The sequence below is a fragment of the Vigna angularis genome, chromosome 2 (genome assembly GCF_016808095.1).
Source record: "Vigna angularis cultivar LongXiaoDou No.4 chromosome 2, ASM1680809v1, whole genome shotgun sequence".
Classification (NCBI taxonomy): domain Eukaryota; kingdom Viridiplantae; phylum Streptophyta; class Magnoliopsida; order Fabales; family Fabaceae; genus Vigna; species Vigna angularis.
In genome coordinates this window covers 14,974,311-14,996,724 of record NC_068971.1, presented here as the reverse complement: position 1 = coordinate 14,996,724, position 22,414 = coordinate 14,974,311, and the positions used below count along the sequence as shown (strand labels likewise).

The following is a 22,414-nucleotide window of genomic DNA, read 5'->3' as shown; positions in this document are numbered from 1 at the left end:
TGACATTTTTGTAAATAAATGCAATTATTAGACGTCATTTAGAATTGAAATTCGATGTCAATTTGTTATAAATCGTCGAATATTGAGAAGTCCCGTCCTATTTGATAAATTGTGCGAAAATACTTTGCGCAAAGGTGAAAATGTATTTACGTATAATGTCGAATGCCTTAGAATTAGACGTCAAAAGGATATAAAACGTCGAATGCCTCAGCGTTAGACGTCAAAAGGTTAGTGAATTCAATAAAAATTTGAACGGGAGATTGAAAATTCATTCACTTTATCTTAGTGCGTGAGACCATCTTCTCTCCTCAAACTTTTCTGGAACGAAGTTTGACGACCATCACATGTAATCTTTTTTTCATTTAATACAAATGCATGTCAATTAACTACTTTAGGTATGATTTTCGTTTGTTTTGATCGATTATTTTCGTGTTCTTGTCCTTCATAGGTGCATTCTGTTTTCTCTCACTGGTGACAACAATTTATTTCGACAAACCCACATTTTGAAGGTTAGTTTTCGTTTTCGTTTTCAAGAACTTATTTGTTGAACTTGTTTGTTGTTGTTTTTTGTTGAACTTGTTTGTTGTTGTTTGGTTGAACTTATTTGTTGTTGTTGTTTGGTTGAACTTGTTTATTGTTGTTGTTTGATTGAACTTGTTTGTTCTTTGTTATTGTTGTTTGTTGTTGATACTACACTACACGTCATGCTTTTATAAAATACCAAAACCTGAAATTTGTTGTTTTTTTACTTTTCAGGTCTCGTAGAGTTGTAAAATAAGGATCACAATTAATTATAAAAAATAAAAAATAATTGATTAATGTCGTATATTAACAAAATTCGACGTTAATTTGCTTTACGTCGAATTTTTTAAATTCGACGTCAATTTAAAGTTTTCTGATACTACGTCGGCCTCGAATTCGACGTGAAAGGCCGAAAAACACCGACGTTATACGATGCTTTTGTACTAGTGATGGTTATATTTTGCGAGCTATTTTATTTTACTTTTAGTTATTTAACCTTATAAATAGTATTTAGTATTTAGTGCTTTCAAAAATGTTAGTATGAAATATATATATATATATATATATATATATATATATATATATATATATATATATATATAAACAAATGTGTATCATCGAACTTAAACTAGTTCTTAACTAGTTTACAACAAGATTTTAACTTAAAAACAAATAAAATCTCACTTTAGAGACCAAAATTAGATTCTAAAAATTCTAGCTCATTTTTGCTCAACTTAGGAACTCTAACAAGTCAGAAATGACTAACCAACATTATCCAAAATGTTCGTTTTGACACAAAACCTAAAATTTAAAATTTCACTAATCCAAACCCTCAAAATGAACTTAAAAACCCTCTAAAAACTAGGTCTAAACCAAGATAAACTCCACCTATCAACCACCAAACACTATTGCATTAGATTTATACCTTTCTCACAGTCCAAAACAGTTTGAAACCACCCTAAGATAGACCTAAACATTTAGTTTCATATCAGATTCATTTCCCTTAGCTTTTTACCTATCAAAACCTATAAAATACCCTTGAAACACCATTGTAAGTACACTATAAAGACTACCATTCTACTTTACAGTACATAGCAGCTAACTTACATCCTAAACAAGTTACTAAAGACTCAATTGACTATAATATACCATAATTTCTCACTTTAGATGAAAACTTCAATAATTCACCTCTCAACCCTACAATTTAGACCCATGAATCTAATGCATATGACAACTCTCTATTCCATACCTTTTCAACCAACTTCAATCATCATTACAACTTCATTCCACACAATCTTTACAATCATAACATCAAAATCACATTATACAAACATTCAATCGTCATAATATCAACATTCATTTTCCAAACACAAAGAGTATTAAACCAATTTTCACCATTACAAATAAATCATATTATCATTCATAAAAATACTAAAGTTTACAAAATAAACATAATCTAATAAAATTCTAGCTTCCCTTACCTTACGAATTTGCCTATCAAGCTTTAGATTGCACAAACATTGCTTTTGACTTAAAGAACTCTAAAAATGCCTACAAAACACCGAAAAGATATCAAAGAGAATCCTTAGGACCTCTAATCAACAAGAAACTATGACAGAACATCACAATACACATGCGACAAGAGATCATTACGCATGATCTCAACTAAGAACGAAAAGGGGAAAAGGAGTCGAAAGTTACTTGTTCTATTGCCGAAATTGATCGGTAAATATTGGAAACAACTTAATTGTGATCTCCTAGGAACTTCTAGATCGTCAACTAGATGATCGAGGAGTGAGAAAACTTAGAGAGAAGGTAGAGAGAAATGAGAGGAAAATTTTTTGAGATATGAGTTGTGTTTTAAGTAATGAGACAAGTTTAAGAAATTCTATTTATATTATCGAATTATTTTAAAATATAATATTCGGTCTCATTATTTTAAAACATTTATCAACTCTAATACTTCTATTTTTTAGGTTCTTACAGAATCGATATTATTATTGTTGAGATATTGATGTGGTGAATAGAGTTTTGTAAGTTAAATCATGAAGATTCTTAAACTGGATTTTAAATATGATTTCTTGTGACAATAATTAATTTATTGTAGTTATTATAAATTGCTTTACGAGTTCAATTACAGTATGAGATATATTTGAGCAATTTATAGACTTGCTTCTCATTTTAAGTTTGTATAAAATTTGCAAATTATTATATTGATTTTGGGTAAAAATTTGTAAACCAATTTGTGTTGGACTAAAGATAAGACTTAAGTATCATGTCAAGACGTTTTGATGATGAAGTTTGAACATGAAGATGTTTTGAATAGTTTTTAGATTCCATTGTAAGTTGGTTTGCATTAGCTATTCACAAGGTTTTATTTCAACACACAATCTATACTAAAACCAATTGAAAAAAAGTTTCTTTCACAAGGTTAAAGTAGAGAAAATAGGTTTTATGACTTTGATAATTAAGTTTTTATGTAATTGATTAAAAAGTTCATGATAGGTTTCACAAAATAAAGTTTGGTCAACCAATTAAACCAGAGAAAGAATGTTAAGAATTTTTAAAGTTCTTATAGAATAACCAATTAAAGTAATGTATAATTGATTTTTTTTCTTGGTAATTGTACTATACATGGGTAGCCGACCATCCTAGGAGAGGATCATCTACACTGACCGATAATTCAATGATTGTGATTCAGGTAAGATGGATGTCGTTAATGACCAATTAATACACTTGTTGACCATATCAGTGGGAAATATACGATATTTATGGGCAGTTAGCAGGTATATTATTAAATATTAATGGTTTGATTGTCGTATCAAATATGAATATACGACATTATTGCCATATCCAATATGAATTAATGAGCTTGATTGACATAAGCCCTATAAATATAGGGTTAATGTCCAGGTAAAGAGATCCTTTTCTATCCTAATAAAATATAGACCTTTTTATGAAACATATCTGACTTGAGCGTCGGAGTGTCTTCTGCAGGTCAACAACTCATCAAAGTGGATTGCATTCTCGGAGAGGATTGAAGATCAAAAGAGAGCAGAGCAAGGAAGGACGACCGACCCTCGGACCAATTCAACCGAAACATTTTGGCACCCACCGTGGGGCTGAGCGCCATAATGTACTATACATGGGTAGGCGACCATCCTAGGAGAGGACCATCTACACCGACCAGTAATTCAATGATTGTGAGCCAGGTAAGATGGATGTCGTTAATGACCAATTAATATACTTGTTGACCATATCAGTGAGAAATATACGGTATTTATGGGCAGTTAGCAGGTATATTATTAAATATTAATGGTTTGATTGCCGTATCAAATATGAATATACAACATTATTGCCATATCCAATATGATTTAATGAGCTTGATTGCCATAAGGCCTATAAATATAGGGTTAATGTCCAGGTAAAGACATCATTTTCTATCCTAATAAAATATAGACCTCTTTATGAAACATATATGACTAGCAAGAGTAGAGCAAGGAAGGGGACCCTCAGACTAATTCAACCGAAACATTTTGGCGCTCACCGTGGGTCTGAGCGGCATCCCCATGATTCCACGAGGAACCAGACGTGCGCTCGGTCTCGACATCGCTACTTCGAATCCATACCAGGTTTTGCAACAAGAGTAAAATATTCCGTAATAATTTCTAAAGGCATGTCTTTTCTTTTTAGAATTTTCAGGAACTTTCAGCCATACATCCAACCTTGTCAGGTTCCAATACTTTTTATTATAATTTATAAATTATAATTTTTATTTTGTTTAACTCATATTTTTGGGAGTTATACGTTCAACCTTATCAGGTTCTAGTGACTCTTGATTATAATTTATAAATTATAATATATTGTAAAAAGATCCTGCACATAAAGGTTCAGTCCTACGTTCAACCTTGACAGGTTAACCACTTTTGATTATAATTTATAAATTATAATATATTTGTTTAACTCATATTTTTGTGAGTAAAAATATTCTGCACACAGGAACTTTTAATCTTGACAGGTTCCACTTTTTATTATAATTTATAAATTATAATATATTTGTTTAACCACAGGAAGGTTCAGTCCTACGTCCTACGTTCAACCTTAACTGGTTCCATTTTCATTATAATTTATAAATTATAATATATATTTTTAACTCATATTTTTGTGAGTAAAAATATTCTCCACAGGAAGGTTGAGTTCTACGTTCAACCTTCAGAGGTTCCACTTCTGATTATAATTTATAGGTTCAATAGCTTATTTTGTCCCTAGTTTTGATGAATTTTCTCAATTGGGTCTCCCTTTTTAAAAATGTGTCAAATTGGTTCTCATGTGGTAAATTTTGAGTCAACGTCGTCCCTTGCGTTAAATATGCACAAACAACGTTAACTTTTTATTCTCTTTCCTCTACTTCTATGAACATATAAGTTTTTTATCAATGTTTGCAGCTTTTCTGAACACATCAGTTTTTTATCAGTGTTTGCAACATTTGATGATTAGTGATGCAACTTACACCTAACTCAATTTAATACATATATATCATATTTCTATTTATTTAATTAATGCTTTAACACCATAACTACTCACTTCCCCATCCAAAAACGATTTATTAAATTCAATTTAATTCAAGTTTTCTCTCCAATAAAAAAATATATTAATTATACGTAAGAAGGATGATAAAAAACAATGAATTACATTGAAGTCAAAAAAATTAGAGTTATAAATAAAGATTATGCACACTTGTCACTCTCTTTAAGAAAATAATTTTATTTAGTTATTATTTTTATAGTGCATTTTTTTTATATTTACAGTCTTATTTTTTTTAATTATTTTACATTATAATTAAAAGAAATTTAAAGTCTTGCTAATTAAAAGAAAATTTCTGAAAAATTGATTAAAAATAAATCTAAATAAGTGAGTTTATAATTTTTTTTAAAAGGTATTTATTTCTTAATTACTCTAAAATTAAAAATTAAAAATTTATTTTTTTAATAATTTTATTGTTTTTGTTTAAATTTTATGATCAATATAATTAAGCATGCATTTAGTAAGTGAGTTTATTAAAAAATAATCAGTATTAACATATTAATAATTAGTTAATTTTGAAACAATCACTAATTATTTTAAATTTATAAAATAAAAAATATATTTTAAAAATTAATTATATATTAATACTAATTTTACCTTTAATAAATATTTTTTTTTGCTTTAATAATATATGTAACAACTCAATTAGATCAATAGAATTCAAACAAAATTAATAAAAATAAAATTTTCTACTAAAACTTTAATTATAATTATTTATTACATTAAAAATAAAATATATTAATGTTGATGGTACTAAATCGATTATTTATCAAAAAAATTATAATTACTATAATCAAATTTAAGTAACTTAAAGAAATTAAAATAAAATTATATTTAAATTTTAAAAACATAATTAAAAATACACTATATATGTGTAGTCTTGTCAGTATAACCACTTTTTCTTCATCGTTTATCAAGTATAATCAATAATTAATTACTTTTTATTCTTATTCCAGCACAAACATAACAGTCATGCTCATTATATGCATAATGATAATTATATATTATATACAACACAGACGCATTACTACAGTGATAAAGCTTTGATTTTTCCTTCATGCTCTGTTAGAGATTTTAGTTTTTCTTTCTTTTTATATTTGTTTGTTCTTACATGCCCGTGAAATATTGGAAATCTAGCCCTGATGTCTGTCATGTGAAGTTTGTTCATATTGATTTGACTAACAACAGTAAAACTATTGATATTGGAGTAAGAGCATATACATTGGATGATGAAGTAGTGTATCTTATGAATATCATAGAGGAAATTTGGGTGGCTGACACATACACGAATGGTTAAAATATTGAAGAGGGTAAAGACAAAAAAACTAATGTGCTCAGAAGTTGAGGAAAGAGAATAAAAAATTAACAAATGCATATTTAGTGGAAGAAACGACGTTGATACAAAATTTATCAAGTGAGAATCAATTTGACACACTTTTAAAAGGAGTGACCTAATTGTGAAAATTCATCAAAACTAGGAACAAAATAAGCTATTAAACCTAATTTATAAGTTATAATATATTTGTTTAACTCATATTTTTGTGAGTAAAAATATCATGCACAGGAAGGTTCAGTCCTACGTTCAAACCTTGACAAGTTTTTTCCACTTTTCATTATAATTTATAAATTATAATATATTTGTTTAACTCATATTTTTGTGAGTAAAAATATTCTGCACATGAAGGTTGAGTCCTACGTTCAACTTTGACAGGTTTCACTTTTCATTATAATTTATAAATTATAATATATTTGTTTAATTCATATTTTTGTGAGTAAAAATATCCTGCACAGGAATATTTAGTCATACGTTCAATCTTATGAGGTTCTAGTGACTTTTTATTATGATTGATAATAGATTGAAGTGTTTACTTAACACATATTTTTCTGAGTAAAAATATCATATGCAGGAAGGTCTAGACTTATGTTCAATCATGGTCTTCTGGTGACCAGCTCACTAGCAATTTTAGGCGGCCAAGTGATCAGCTCACTTGTGTCTTCTAGTGGTCTACTCACTAGCAATCCTGGGCAGCCATACGAAGACATTCAACTATGGTCTTCTAGTGACCAGCTTACTAGCAATCCTGGGCGACCAAGTGATCAACTCATTTGTGTCTTCTAGTGATCTACTCACTAGCAATCCCGGGCGGCCATACGAAGACATTCAACTATGGTCTTCTAGTGACTAGCTCACTAGCAATTATGGGCGGCTAAGTGATCAACTCACTTGTGTCTTCTAGTAATTTACTCACTAGCAATCCCGGGCGGCCATACGAAGACATTCAACTATGGACTTCTAGTGACTAGCTCAAACCGCTCCTACCACGACTCAACTACAAAAAGTTAAACCCCTTCGCACCTGCACACAAGTGCTCGGGGCTTGGGGGGCTTAATGTACTATACATATGGGTAGTTGACCATCCTAGGAGAGGACCATCTACACCGACCGGTAATTCAATGATTGTGAGCCAGGTAAGATGGATGTCGTTAATGACCAATTAATACACTTGTTGACCATATCAGTAAGAAATATACGATATTTATGGGCAGTTAGCAAGTATATTATTAAATATTAATGGTTTGATTGTCGTATCAAATATGAATATACGACATTATTGCCATATCCAATATGAATTAATGAGCTTGATTGCCATAAGCCCTATAAATATAGGGTTAATGTCCGTGTAAAGAGATCCTTTTCTATCCTAATAAAATATAGACATCTTTATGAAACATATCTGACTTGAGCGTCAGAGTGTCTTCTGCAGGTCAACAACTCATCAAAGTGGATTGCATTCTCGGAGAGGATTAAAGATCAAAAGAAAACAGAGCAAGGAAGGACGACCGAGCATCGGACCAATTCAACCGAAATAGTAATAAATGCAAAACATATTTAATCAATTAACATGTGTCTTGATTAAAACAGAAAAATAACGCTTTTTCAAATTTCAACGAGAATAATCATTTAAATGCATCTAAACTTTCTTTAACTTAGTGTTTATAAACTATAAATTGTGATTTTATCTCAAATCTTTTTATAGAAGGAATTCAACCACAAAAGTGAATGATTTGAGATATTTGGAACAATTTTTCATACTTTCAAAGTAAGCTTACAAGATTTAATATTTAAATGTGTGTTCTGAAAGAACCTTGTGTTGCTTCTACTATAATATTTCGATAAACTCTTTCCTTGAAATATGTCTGTGTGATGCATATCCTCTTGGTAATCAAGGATTGATTTGTGTTGACGTCCTCTTGTTAATCAATACTTGATTCTTTTGAATGTGTTCAACAATTGATTAGTTGTTGCTTACTATCTTAAGCTTTTAATTGTTAAGTTACTGTATTTGTACAAGCATTTTAGAGATGGTGAAACCAATTATTAATAGTTGAGACTTGATGTAAATTAGTTTTTGAGAATTAATATAAATATTCCTGTGCAACCTTTCTATTTTTTCTTTATGTTACAACCCAACATTGTATCCATTTTAATTCATAATCTAATTGCATTTAGTGTTTCAAACAGAACTTAAAGAAAGTTTTGAAGTTAAATCTTTTAGAAAAAGTTTTGAAGCAAATTCATCCTCTCTTAGTTTAGCTAAGTCGTCAATTATTTTCTAATAGTTATGCTATATGTTGAATGATATTGATGTTCTAATATTTTTATTCAAGCGACAAGTTTTTGTTCAAGCAAAAATAGCCATAAATCAACATTTACTTTCGGTTCATTTTTCGTCCAAGCTTAATTTTTTTTCACTCAAATGAAAATGGAGCAAGAAATGAATCTTACTTTCAGTTTTATTTTGGCTCAAGTGAAAGTATAGCACGAACTCTAGGCTAGATTTTTGTTTAAACTAAAGATTTTGCTCAAGGAAAAAATTTATTTCTTAAATTTAGTGAATATGAAATGTTAAATATAAAGAATATTGATTATATACATTTAGGTGATTAATTTCATGTGATGAATTATAAATTTAGTTATTTATTGGAAGAATACTATGTTTAGGGTAGAAATACTAGGTGTTGAATTTGGTGAGATATTTAAGTTGTGTAAGAAACTAGAAAATAGAGTATTAGAGTTAATATATGTTTTAAAATAATGAGACCGAATATTATATTTTAAAATAACTCAATATATAAATAGAAATTCTTAAATTTGTCTCATTACTTAAAACATTGTTCATCTCTCTAAAACTTTTTCTCTCAATTCTCTCTACCTTCTCTCTAACTTTTCTAACTCCTCAATCCTCAATTGACAATCAGGAGGTACTAGGAGATCACGGCGAGTAATCTCCACATTTGTCCGATTGGTTTATGCAATAGAGCAAGTAAGTTTCAACTTCTTTTTACTCTTTGTCTTTTACTCGAGTTCATGCATAAAGTTTTCCCTTGCATGTATAATCAATTTGTCTTCTTTGATCCTTTCTAATTAGAGGTCCTAAGGACTCTCTTTGTTTCTCTTTCTGGTGTTCCATAGGTGTATTTATAGTTCCTTGAGTCAAAAGCAACAAGAGTGCAATTCTATAGCTTGATAGGAAATTTTGTGTGGTAAGGGAAGCTAAAGCGTTGTATAATTTAGTTATTGAATGTGAAATAATATTTGGTTGCTTATAAAACTAATGCATGTTGGTTATTGTGTTAAAATGATTGTTTTGGAGTTTGTAGTGTTTTTTAATGTTGATTCTTGATTGGATGATGTTTGTATGATTTGTTAATTTAATTTGGAAATGAATTTGGTTTGGAATGTTGTTGTTGAGATGTTAAATGATGTCAATTTGTTGTAGTATTGAGGAGAAATGATTGTGCTAATTTATAAGTCATTCTAGTTATAAAATGGAGTATTAATAGGTGAAAATTTGAAGTACAGGTTGTATGAGAAATATGATATGTAGACCCGTCAAATAAGCCTCCATCATAGGTCCTAGCCCACATGGGTTGGGACCAAAAAAGTTCACAGGACCAAAAAAATCTTTTATTAAAAAAGTCCACAGGACCAAATACCCCCAAAGCCCTATGGGTTAGGGCCAGTCCATGGACTTTCCTTTTTAGCATGAAAAATATATAAACTCATTTGAATACAACCACTAAAATGTTGATATACCGAAAACTAAGTTAAACTTCCTGCTTCAACTTTTGAACTATCTTTAAGACACCACATTAAGAAACCATTAACACATTCCATTTGATCTAACATTCTGGTATACCACTCGAACATGATGAATACTCAGTCACCAACTTCAGAAACATGGAAGACTTGTCCTCTAATAGTCTTGTAGGCATGTCAAACTCTGCAACTCGACCTGCAAAAGTATCAAAGGATAACTTCAGAAGCACACACTAAAAAACCATAATGCAGTTTTTATATAAATAGAGAAGAAAAAGGATACAAGTTGTGCTGAAGAATAAGACGTAAAAAAGTGGGCTAACTGTAAAAAAGGTCAACTGTAAAAAAGGTCAAGGTTGGCCTTGGGGAGAAAAAAAAAATTGACAGCTCTAATGATGGTTCAACATTCAACACTGCAGTTTAAGTGCCTACTATTAAGCATGCAATTAACTTCACACATAAGAATACCAATCATAAAACCACTACAATGGAAGGAAAAAGACGCCTCAACCAATTTAATACCAATTAAACTGCATCATGATTTTATAGTCAAGCAAAACAGGTACACTAGAGTCCAACATATTACGTATAAGCTTGATATAGACTTAAAAAATGGTGATTTTTATAAAGGAGATTATCTGCAATTCAAATTGTGAGAGAACAAAGTATATATCAGTAAAAAATGAAATCATGCATACTAGTGAGAAAGGAAAACAGCAAGCTTATCTTAAAGAGTTCTTAAAAATCAATGGACACTAGAATGGCCTAAAAAATGTGTCCATGAATACTGTGTGTTGGCATTTCTTGGAACCTTACAGTTGATACGGATGAAAGTCTTCCTTGAAACCTCAAAGGAATGTTGCAATGTAATGACCATGAAATAGAAATAATGTAATGACCATGATATTGTATTGTCTTTTCTTTTAAAAATCTAATTAATCTTATGAAAACCTGTAAATTGTTTGCTTATCTTAAAATCATAATTTGGAGTACCTATACTGGCAAATAGATTTAATTGAAAAGACACTAGAGATATGTAACTTACCTTACGTTGGATGTTGTTTCAAACAGTCAGCAGCATCAAAGCTCCTACACAGATTAGTTATGGCAAGGTAATTGGTCTATATAGTATAAGTTTTAATACAAGATTCAATTCATATCATAATTCCGTAGAAGTTAAATTTGGAATGAGAAAAATATAAAGTAGTCATTCTCTTCAATACAACAACTAAATTATACAAGATAAAAGATAGTCACAGATAAATAAATTATTTTATCTTATGAAAAGAAACTTGACGAAATATGATAAAAAAAATGCATTAAATAACATAACTTATGTCTCACTTCAGTAACCTAGAGATGAAGTCATGTGAATTGCTTTACTCTCCAATTTTTAATTTTTACACATGCAAACTTCACAGAGTTCAACAACAAGCTTCCTCATTTGAGGGGATGTGTTATTGATCTGACAGAAAGGAAAACAGTGAGAAATCCTAATGACTTTCTTTCAGAAAGGAGCAATGCCAACAAAGTTGTAGTTGTTAAGTATCCTGAACAAGTAACAGATCACCAAAATTTCCTATCTTCTATGTCTAACTGATGGAGAACAGTTAACATGGTATAAACGGGTGAACAAAGAAGCATTTTTGTATTCCACATTGTCTGTGAAGCATCCTTACCTTTAATAGATCCTTCAATTTGGTTCCAATCACATTCAGATCTGAAGAAGCATCATGATGCATTGCAGACATGTCAGGTGTCCTGTTACATCCCATAAAAAAAGATGAACAAATTCAGAAAGCTCTAATACAAGTCAAAAGAGTAAGAATGAAAATAGTGCCATGCAAATGGGGATGTTTACAACTCCAATTAGGGAAACACAAGTTGTACGATGTAAACATGTCACTATATGCCTTCCACACTTGACAAATTTTTTCACTGGACTTTTGGACAACAATGCAAGTAAATAAACAATTCAAACATAAAAATGCTTTATTATGATTCACCCATATTTCTTCAAAGATTGTAGTCATAAAGAATATATGATAGATATGTAGCATTCTTTAGAATTCAAGAAAATTAGTGAACTTTTGAATGGACAAATTATCATACCTAATTATGGAAGGAATTTTCAATTTTGGAGGAACAATATCTCCAAAGAAGTCAGCTTCTTCAGCCGGGATTCGGATCCGGAACCCAGAGGCGAATCTGGATCCGAAACCGTTCTTGTAGAGTTTATTGAGGCTGCGCGTGTTGGATCCGGGGGTGTTCTTGAATTCCTCGAACAGATCGTCGTCGTCGTTGTCGTCGTCGGGGAAATTGAGGTTGTTGGTGGGGATGTTGGGGTTGGTGGCGGTGATAGTGTGGGGTTTGTTGGGGCCTTTTTCCACGGAAAACATGGATTTGAAGTGAACCCAGGAGGAGGGAGAAGCGGTGGTGGAGTTGTTGATGAGGCGAGGGAGAGGGAGGGAGCGGAGGCGTTGGATTTCGGTGCGGTAGCGTTTGCGGAGTCTTTCCATTTTGTGGTGGCACTAGATGGCGGTTTTGGCAGTGGGGGAAGTGTTGGGGCACAAGGCAGTGACGGCATCAGCGACCTCTTGCCAGTGGGTGGCTTTGAGGTTGGTGCGGCCGAGGGAGTACTACTTGTCGCGGTAGGCGTCGATGAGGGCGGAGGTTTCCTCCGGGGTCCAGCATGGTGGGGGGAGACAACGGGAGGGGCGGCGAGAGTAAAGGGAGGCCGTCAAGTGCTTAGCAAAGGGATGCCGCAGGCGACCTGAGCTCGTAGACAAAGCGTTTGTTTCGTAAAGGATGGAAATGCTTCATCGTGCCACAAAACAATGGGGGAGTTACTCCCTCCACCACCACATACTGTGCGCTGCACCTACTGTGCGCTGCACCTCCTCGTTCTTTTTTTCCCTTGTCGTGAATATAAATGGATGTTAACTTTCGATTCATTCAAGGCCAAACGGATGTGCACATCCGTTGAAGCCTGGTCTGGGCGCTGATGGATATTAAGAGACCTTAAACTGGTGGTAGGATCCTTAGGAATGGCCTTTGCCAATATCACATGTTATTCGATCGGTGCTATCGAGTCCTTCGGCGCAAACTGCTGTGTAATGTTTCTGCTACTCTGCTCCATCCCAATATCCTTCCTCTTGCTCAACATCTCAAACATCCTTCTACCTTTGCACCAGGACCCTAACATCACCCGCATGGCACACACCTACCTCATCTTTTCCCTCCCCAACCTCCCCACCCACTCCTTTCTCCATCCAATCCGCATTTACCTTCGCGCACAGGGCGTCACCCACCCGATCACCTTAGCGTCCCTGGCTGGAACCCTCCTCCACTTCCCCTTCAACTACCTTCTCGTCAGGCGACTCCGCCGCGGCCTCGCCGGCGTCGCGGCAGCTTCCGCTGCCTCCAGCCTCTCCATCCTCCTCTTCCTCGCCACGCACGTGTGCCTCACAGGCCTTCGCTGCGCCGCGCCGACCCGAGACTGTCTCTCCGGGTTGAAGCCGCTGCTCCGGCTCGCCGCGCCGAGCTGTGTCTCCGTTTGCCTGGAGTGGTGGTGGTACGAGATCATGATAGTTTTGTGTGGGCTTTTGGCACTTCAACGGTATACTCATTCAAACAACTTTCTTTATTTACGTTTTTCCCTCTTCGCTGTGTTGTGCAGTTTTCACTCGTTCGAAACAAACGCATTTAGAGAGAGAGAGAGTGAAAATGAGAGTTGGGGCTACTGAGAGAGTTAAAGTAAAAAGGATAATTTTGTAATTAAAATTTTTTTGGAGAGATGGAGGAAATAATTGGGGTGGTGGAGGGAGTAGCTCCCAAACAATGGGGGTTAGGGGGCCAACCCGGCCCCAATTCAATCCCAGCCCATTTCAGGGGGTTTTGAGGGTGCATCAGACGTAGGTCAAAAAAGAATGGACTGATTATATAAAAGGTCAGGGTTGGCCTTGGGATTAAAAAAATGACAGCTCTACTGATATGGAACATAGAGGTAGTTTATTGTGGAAGTTTGAAGTATCTTTATTGAAAAGTTAGGGGTTTTGATACGTAAGTTTTTAACTAAAGATTTGGTTGTATAAAACAGAAGTTTGTGGACTATTTTGAAGTCATTTAGGACTTGTGAGAGCTGTCAAACCAGCAAAATCTAGTGTATAATGCAAGAGAGAGTTAGTGAGATGGTGTTGCATGATTTTAAGTATAATTAAAGGGGTTTTGAGTAGTGAATTTCTAAAGGAGTGTGGGTCTGTGTTGAATTTGATGGTTTAGGGTGTGTTATTGAGTCTATTAGAACTTGTTCCAACTGTTAGTTGTAGAAAATGGGTGTTCAAAGTAATATAAATGAGTTTGGGTGGTTTAGAGAGGTAGTTTGGGTTTGGAGTGGTCAAATTGAATTAAAGATGTGTTTTTTAAAGTTTCATAGTGTTTAGAAGGTCATATGAACCTTTCAAAGTTGTGGGAGAAGTGTACAAAGTGGTATAAAAAGGGTTGGGCTTTGCTGATTGCACCTGAGTGCACGTTTCTAGTGGCCAGGGCATTATGCGCTAGCCCCTGGGCACCTGGGCGCCACTAGGCATCACTGCACCAGTTTTTGGAAGTTTTCAGGATTATGGATATCAGTTTTAGACGTTCTTTAGGTCATTTTGGGGGTTTTGGACCCTTCTAGAGCTATTAGTGATGGTTTCCAAGTTTTTTTCCTAACCTAATGTGGGTATCAAGATGCTATAAAGAAAATTGTGTTATTATGTGACTTTTGATGACTTATAAAGGTGTTTCTGGTTGCTTAATGTATAATGAGAGGTTTCATGTGATAATATGCAATGTTTTTGTGAAGTATATGTATATGAATATGATTATATATGTGATTGATGATGATGTTCAAGTAATATGAGGTATGACTTTTAAGTATCATGTGAGAAAGGAATTCCAAGGAGGAAGATCCTAGTTGGTTATGTTGCGTTATGTATTGACGTATGGGCTCCTGGATTGGGGAATGATCCTGACACTCTCAATAACCCTATTTCATGTAAAGATGGATGATTATGTCATGGAGAGTAGCAGGAGGTCCTAGTCTATGGTCACTAGTTTTTGCCATATATGTTTGACGAATTAACCTTGGTGTATGACATTATTGGTGGTGGTTGAAGATGTTGTTATTAATATTTCTGATCAAGGTTGCTCCACCATACACGGGTGTAGGTTCCCCCATGAGGCCGACACCAATGCATCTATCCGGATAGTAAAGGGTTTCAAGTGGAAGAGACTAATTTTTGTGTTGATTGATTCATATATAATATGCATGTATATTGTCGTTGTTTTAAATTGTATGTATAATATTTTGATACTCTAGCTTACCCTTGTTTTTGTGTTGTTTGTCTTTGGGTATGTTTCTCTTTTGCAATGATCACCTTAATGGTGTAAGCTTAGGTGGTGTCTTGGAGGAGCTGAAGCTTAAAATAGGAAGTTTTGATTTTTTCTTTTGTTTGTAATGTTTACCTTACTCTTTTGGTTCAGTGTAGTATGTATCCTTCTAGTATAAAAGGGAAGTTTTCTATTATAAATTATTGTAATAGGAATTTGTATGTTTTCCTCGAGTTAACTACTGTGCAATATCAAAATTGTGATGGATCCTATAGTAGTTAAATAATGTGAAAAATTGAAATGTTACAAGTTGTGAATTGAATTTAAGATTTTGTATGAGATAAGATGATTTTACTAATATTTAACTTATATAGGAAAAAATATTAAATAATGAGAGTCAAAACAGGTTATTATGACTTAGTTTGCAGTATAAAAAAATCATTGTATTTGATAAATTATAAAGATTTATCCTATCATATGAGTATATTGTGTTCTTATTATGTAATCACCAGTACAAAAACAACGTATAACGTCACGCGTTTAACATCCAACCACTGAATAACTGTCGGTATCAGGACAACCGATATCTTAGAGTCGCGCAGCGGACTAAAATAAGTGGAAAGCGTGTTCTGTCACAACTAAAGTTAAGATGTTCCATTTTTATAAAATTAGTTTTCTTAGAGAAAATTTATCGAACAGTTGATGTGCGGAAAATGTAAAGAGTGTAAGGAGTAGAAAAATTCAACACGGAATTTTTATCTTGGTTCGAATCAAAAGATTCTACGTCCAGTTGTTAATAACTATAAAATGTTATTAATGTTTTCACTAAAAATCAATTTCACAGATTTACAATAGAGTGAATAAAACAGAAAGATAAAACCTTCCTTCGACGAACGAACCGGAAGGGTGCATCCTTCGACCAACGAACCGGAAGCAAGCAACCACACTTTCCTTTGACCAACGAACCGAAACATTGCAGTCAGAATCTTCCTTCGACCACCGAACTGGAAGAACAGCAGCGTTGCCAACTCGAAGAGAACCGCTCCAACCTTTGACACACAAAGCGCGAACTTCTCTTATTCACGAGACCAGGCAATGCAATGAACCAACTTTTTAGAACTTCCTCAATTACACTGTATTCTTAAAAAGCTCACAGTTAACCCTCTAAGGGTTTTCAGAACAACTATGTATAGACAACTGGTCTGAAGTGAAAAGACAGATTACAACTGCCAGTGATAATCGATTATTGTTTGTGATAATCGATTATTTAAGTCCGTTACAGGGTTTTTCAAAAAGTGATAATCGATTATTCTGAGGAACAATCGATTATTCTAGAGCAAAATGGTTTTTCAAGAAGGCTCATGATAATCGATTAGTCTACCATATAATCGATTATATACGTAACTAACTTAAAGATACGAGATTTCTAAGTGTTTACAAGTTAAAATCTTTCCTAATACATTTGCAAACTACGAAAGTACTTTTAAAACAATTATAACTTGATTCTTCGAGTTTTATCACATTTGCAGCATCATCAAAATCTTTTATCTTCAAAGTACTAATGCTCCTCATTGGTAACAATAACCAACGTTTAAAATGAGCGGTGACATTTTTGTAAATAAATACAATTATTAAACGTCATTTAGAATTGTAATTCGACGTAAAAAGATATAAAATGTCGAATAACTTTTAAATTCGACATCAAAAGGTTAGTGAATTCAATAAAAATTTAAGTGGGAGATTGAAAATTCATTTACTTTATCTTAGCGCGCAATACCCTCTTCTCTTATCAAAATTTTCTCGAACGAAGTTTGATGAGCATCACATGTAATCTTTCTTTCATTTGATACAAATGCATGTTAATTAATTACTTTATATATGATTTTTGTTTGTTTTGAACTCATTATTTTCGTGCTCTTGTTCTCCATAGGCGCATTCTGCTTTCTCTCTCACTGTGGCGAAACTTTATTCTGACGAACCCACCTTTTGAAGGTTAGTTTTTGTTTTCATTTTGAAGAACTTATTTGTTGAACTTTTTTATTGTTTTTTTTTGTTGAACTTGTTTGTTGTTGTTGTTGTTTAGTTGAACTTGTTTACTGTTATTGTTTGATTGAACTTGTTTGTTGTTGGTTATTATTGTTTGTTGTTGATACTACACTACACGTTCATAGTTCATGCTATATAAAATACCAAACACTGAAATTTGTTGTTGTTTTTTGCTTTCCAGGTCTCGTAGAGTTGTAAAAAAGGATCGGAATTAATTAAAAAAACAAAAAAAAAATTATTAACGTCGAATATTGACAAAATTCGACGTAAATTTAACGTCTCTTGATATAACATCGTTCACGAATTCGCTGTTAAAAATCCAAAATATTTGACGTTGTACGCGATTTTTCTAGTAGTAAATTTTGTTATAATAACAATTTAGTGAGAATAATATAACATGTGCGCATGTCAGTTTATTTCAACACATACATATTTCGGCAGTATAGTAAAATGTTTGTTTCTAACTTATATATATTAAGTTTGTGTTTTCTTGATTTTTTTTTAAATGTAACCGTTAATGAAATGTTTAAAAAAATACTTAAAAGAAAAATATAATTTTAGCAATATTTGATTTTATAGAGAACTTTTAGATGCATTGTCACTAAAACTAATGTTTAAAAAATCTCTACATTTTGAAAGAGGAGCCATGAAAAGCTAGGAGACGTAATTGATATTACTACTTTACCTTTACTTTTGTAAATTTTGTATTAATTAAAACTCAAAATTAAGTTAAACATACCTATATATAAAATTAAACGTTAATGTATGATAGATTATATCATGAAAGACAATAAATTATATACTTATTGATTGATATTACATCGAATCTTGGAACCAAACTCTAAGAGTGAGTTTACTTTGGAAGAAGGATTTGGGGAAGAATGAGTGGATAGATTTGAGAAGACTTGAAGATGAATTAATTGTTGTTTGAGTGAATTTGAATGTAAGTGGCAGTGAATTTGGAAGTAAAGTTTGTGACTGTAAAATTTAATTGATGTGATAGATAAAATAAATTTGTTTAATTGGTAAAAATTGAAGATTACCAAAATGTCCATAATTATTAAAGTAATATAAAATTATAATTTTTAATGTTATATTTAATTTTAAAAATGTTTATAAAGAGTTAAAAATCAACATTAATTATTAAAATTAATTTTTTAAATGTAAAAAAATTATAATTTAGTAAAATGAATTTATTTTTAAATATAATATTTTTTGTAATATAATTGAAGCTGTGAATTTGTATTTTGGTTTTCATGAATTAAGTTTTTTGTAGACAAAAATCATGACATGGTACACAAAGGCAGAATTAAAGTCATGGCTTGTTGGGAAAGTGAAACACTTATACTCCCATCGCTTCCAAAATTCTTCTTGTTTTGATGAGAATAGAGGAAATCCATTGAAATGCTATGTTTTTTATCTGCTTTAAATATTTCATATCACACTTTTGTATAGTCCACCACTCAGTATCTGTAACCAAACAATATCAACCTCCAGCTTGGTTAAACATGGGGCATGCACCTCCACCACGAAACTTGGAACGAAATACTCCAAGGGAACGGAATACCATCACGTTGAAACCGAATACACACTCAAACGCCAGGTCAAACGCACATGGAACCGAATACTGTGCTTGGGAACCGAATACACCATGGTTGTGAATAATGGAAACCGAATAACAACAAGTGGGAACCAAATATAGGTTCCATGTAAATTCTTCCCACCCCTAGAACCGAATACGGGTGGAAAAAAAACCAAATACAACTCCAAAATATTTTATTTCAATCATTGTTCTTCATCTTCTTCAGCTTAAAACTCGTCTTTATTAACGAAGGAATCAGTTCTTTGATAGGTAGAATCGATTATGTATGTAAACTTCATAATTCGAACTACAATTATATAATAGCTAAAGGGTAAATAAGATATTATACTAACAATCTATCCAAATCTCTTCACTTTCACCGATGGCAAAAACAAATTGTATCAAATCCTTCTTTGTATTTTATATCAAATGAACAGACAAAACATCACAATTCCTCACTCACAAAAAAACTTGTAAACAAGTACTTTTTATTAAGTGAACACGACATAGAAATTTTTTATGTATTAAATAAATTATCGATTTCAATCATTTCTTTCATCATATCCTAGATCTGAAATTAGTTTGATAAGTGATTGATTTTACTAAAATTGGTTTCGATTTTTTAAAACAAAATTTAATACATAAAATATAATTTTTTTAAATATATTTATTTGATTTTTGTAATATAAAATAATCGACAAAAGTAAATTTTACATTAATAATCTCGTTACAAATATTTGATTATATAAAAAATTAATAGTCATAATTTAGGATCTACATATTAGCAGTATAAATTTAGCTTTGCCGTTAGTAAAAAGAAAAAAAAATTAATTTGTCAGATTATGTTTTTTTTCAGGAGTAGGTTGTGCTTATTTATTTATTTAGTGATTTTAACTATTTAAATGAATCACTTTCTTGTATCCGTCAACATGTTAATCAAAAATCATTTAAATCTATTCAAAATTAAATAATTTTGTTAATATTATTTTCAATTTTATAAATTAATTACTTTATAATTAATTATATTTAAATTTTAATTTATATTTATTCATATTAAAAATAAATTTGTTACATTCCATTTAATAATATAAAAATTAATGAATAAAACATCATAAATTTTAATAATTCACAGCAACATTAAACATACCAAATATTAATATAATTATTCGGTGCAATATCACACTAACATAGAATATGTACAAGATCAAAGAAATATTATAGAAGTTTTTCAAAAGATAAGGAATTACTATAGAAATATCTAACTAAAAGTAAAAGATAACTCAACAATATCATCAACCTTCACTAAAGACATGTTGATACCTAATTCATTCTCTACTCACATCAATAGATGATTATTGTAAAGAGAAACATCACATAAAGAAAAGAAGATAGGGTAAACTATAGTGTTTAAAAGAAAACTTCATAAAATAATTTAACCATAAACATATTAGTTCAACATTTATAATATATCATAAATAATATGAATATATATACTGATGACTCCAAATTCAATTATCCGAATAGATACTTTAATATAGAGCTTCACCTGTAGGTTTTCACTCGTAGTAATATTTATGTTATGTAAAGTCATAACATAAGGGTTATCACCCTACAACTCACGAGATTAATCTTTCACGCATAAGACTAAAAGTTTAGGGTAAAGGCCTCATGTCATTCTCTATCCCACCTCATTCAATTCTATATGAGTTGGATGACTGATAGTATATCAAGATACCTCCTTTCTAAACTTTCATATGTCAAGCATACACTAAACATCACCAACACATAATTTCTCCTTGAAATTCTTTCAATAACTAAACCACAAATCAACATATCAAAAGTTGTCTTATATATTCTCATAGTCATTATACTCACCAACAACATTAAGAATGATACAGTTCAATACTAAACAACGAAAGGAATAAACCAAAACATGGAATATAAATTGGTGTTCAACGTCATTTTTCTTTCTAAATGGCTTGTTCAATGACTTTGACTTAAAATGGTTCCAAACCTATAGTGGAAAGTAGTTCTCAATGGTGCCATTTCATCATTCAACACCAAACCCTTTGAGTTGCTTAATGGAAAAAGTGGGCGTTTAGCGATTTGGAGCAAAATTACTTCCAAACTTGCAGTACCAAACTAGCACTCAATGCCACATCAGTCCTGTTCAGTGCCATATTATAAAACAACAACATAAAATATGTGATTTGGGGAACCAAGGACTTGTTCAGATGATCAAATTGATATTATTGACTTAGTGCTTTGTTCAAAGACATTTCTTAATGTTAGAATGAACACTAACCTGTTCAAATGTTCAAATCCTCGATTTTCTCAATCACCACAGTCCAAACATAACCAACACTCAATTCAAGCAATTAAACATACCATACAATTTAGCACAAAAATAACAATCATGTTTAACATACCAAATTCAACCAACAATATCCAATTCACGTATATTAAAGCATCTAGCTTCCTTTACTTGATAGATGACCAAAAAGATCTAGGAGTCCTAAGACAACTTCACAAGCACAGAAAACTTCATCTACTCGTACGAATGACAAAAAGCATTATCAAGGCACATCGTTATGATCATTGATCAGCATAGAGTCTTATAAAAGACTCAGATCTCACATGCAAGCTATAATCGCTCACACATAAAACCTATAAACCAAAGAAAAAGGTAGAAACCAATTTACTATTTTATAGAAATTGATCAATTATTGTTGAAGACCTCACCTAAAGAATTACATAAACAATTTATGATTTTCAAATAAATGAAGAGAGAATTAGAATATTTAGAGAGTGTAAAGAGCTATAAAGAACAAAAGTTTAGGATATGAGTTTAAATATTAAAACTCGTTTATATAAATTCTATTTATACTTTAAACTTTTAATATTAAAATAACAAAATCTCATTATTTAAAATAGACGATCACTTTTAAGATATGATTCGACTCTTACAAAATTAACTATATTTTTAATTTATCGTATTACTAAATAAATTTTTTCTATTATATCAATTAATCTATTATAAAGTTTTTATTTATTTCTATCTTTCTATTTTTTCAAACAATTTCACTTTTTATTCAAATAGGAAAGGTTTTAAATTCTACTTTCTATTATTAGTTTTGTTAAAAAAGGAGCGTTTAGCTTCTCACACCAAGATGGGGTGAATTGGTGATGCGTAAAAACGTTTTCTT

The 22,414-nt window shown here is 31.8% G+C and overlaps 2 protein-coding genes across 4 annotated transcripts; one reads left to right on the top strand and one right to left on the bottom strand.

Annotated features, from left to right (window-relative positions):
• Nucleotides 1-9,990: 9,990 nt before the first annotated feature.
• LOC108328218 (uncharacterized) lies at nt 9,991-13,148 on the bottom strand. 3 transcript variants are annotated; one of them, XM_017562047.2, is made up of 4 exons: nt 12,320-13,148; nt 11,887-11,968; nt 11,253-11,296; nt 9,991-10,403 (listed from the first exon to the last, which is right to left on the bottom strand). In XM_017562047.2, exons 1-3 carry the CDS (start codon nt 12,724-12,726, stop codon nt 11,288-11,290), a joined length of 498 nt encoding a protein of 165 aa, XP_017417536.1. In that variant the 5' UTR covers nt 12,727-13,148; the 3' UTR covers nt 9,991-10,403; nt 11,253-11,287. The 3 variants fall into 3 exon arrangements, with proteins under 3 accessions (XP_017417536.1, XP_052729952.1, XP_052729951.1); XM_052873992.1 differs by having other exon boundaries at nt 11,258-11,296; XM_052873991.1 differs by lacking the exons at nt 9,991-10,403; nt 11,253-11,296 and having other exon boundaries at nt 11,729-11,968.
• Nucleotides 13,149-13,254: 106 nt separating this feature from the next.
• Nucleotides 13,255-15,727, top strand: LOC108328217 (protein DETOXIFICATION 51-like). The gene is made up of 2 exons (XM_017562045.2): nt 13,255-13,826; nt 15,647-15,727. The coding sequence occupies exons 1-2, from the start codon at nt 13,255-13,257 to the stop codon at nt 15,672-15,674; spliced, it is 600 nt and encodes a 199-aa protein (XP_017417534.1). The 3' UTR covers nt 15,675-15,727.
• Nucleotides 15,728-22,414: the final 6,687 nt, after the last annotated feature.

Coding starts and splice junctions, on each gene's coding strand:
- LOC108328218 (XM_052873991.1), bottom strand. CDS start 12,726: ATGGAAAGACTCCGCAAACGCTACCGCACCGAAATCCAACGCCTCCGC. Junction 11,969..12,319: donor AAAATTCCTTCCATAATTAG/GTATGATAATTT, acceptor GGGATGTAACAG/GACACCTGACATGTCTGCAA.
- LOC108328217 (XM_017562045.2), top strand. CDS start 13,255: ATGGCCTTTGCCAATATCACATGTTATTCGATCGGTGCTATCGAGTCC. Junction 13,827..15,646: donor GGGCTTTTGGCACTTCAACG/GTATACTCATTC, acceptor GTGTAAGCTTAG/GTGGTGTCTTGGAGGAGCTG.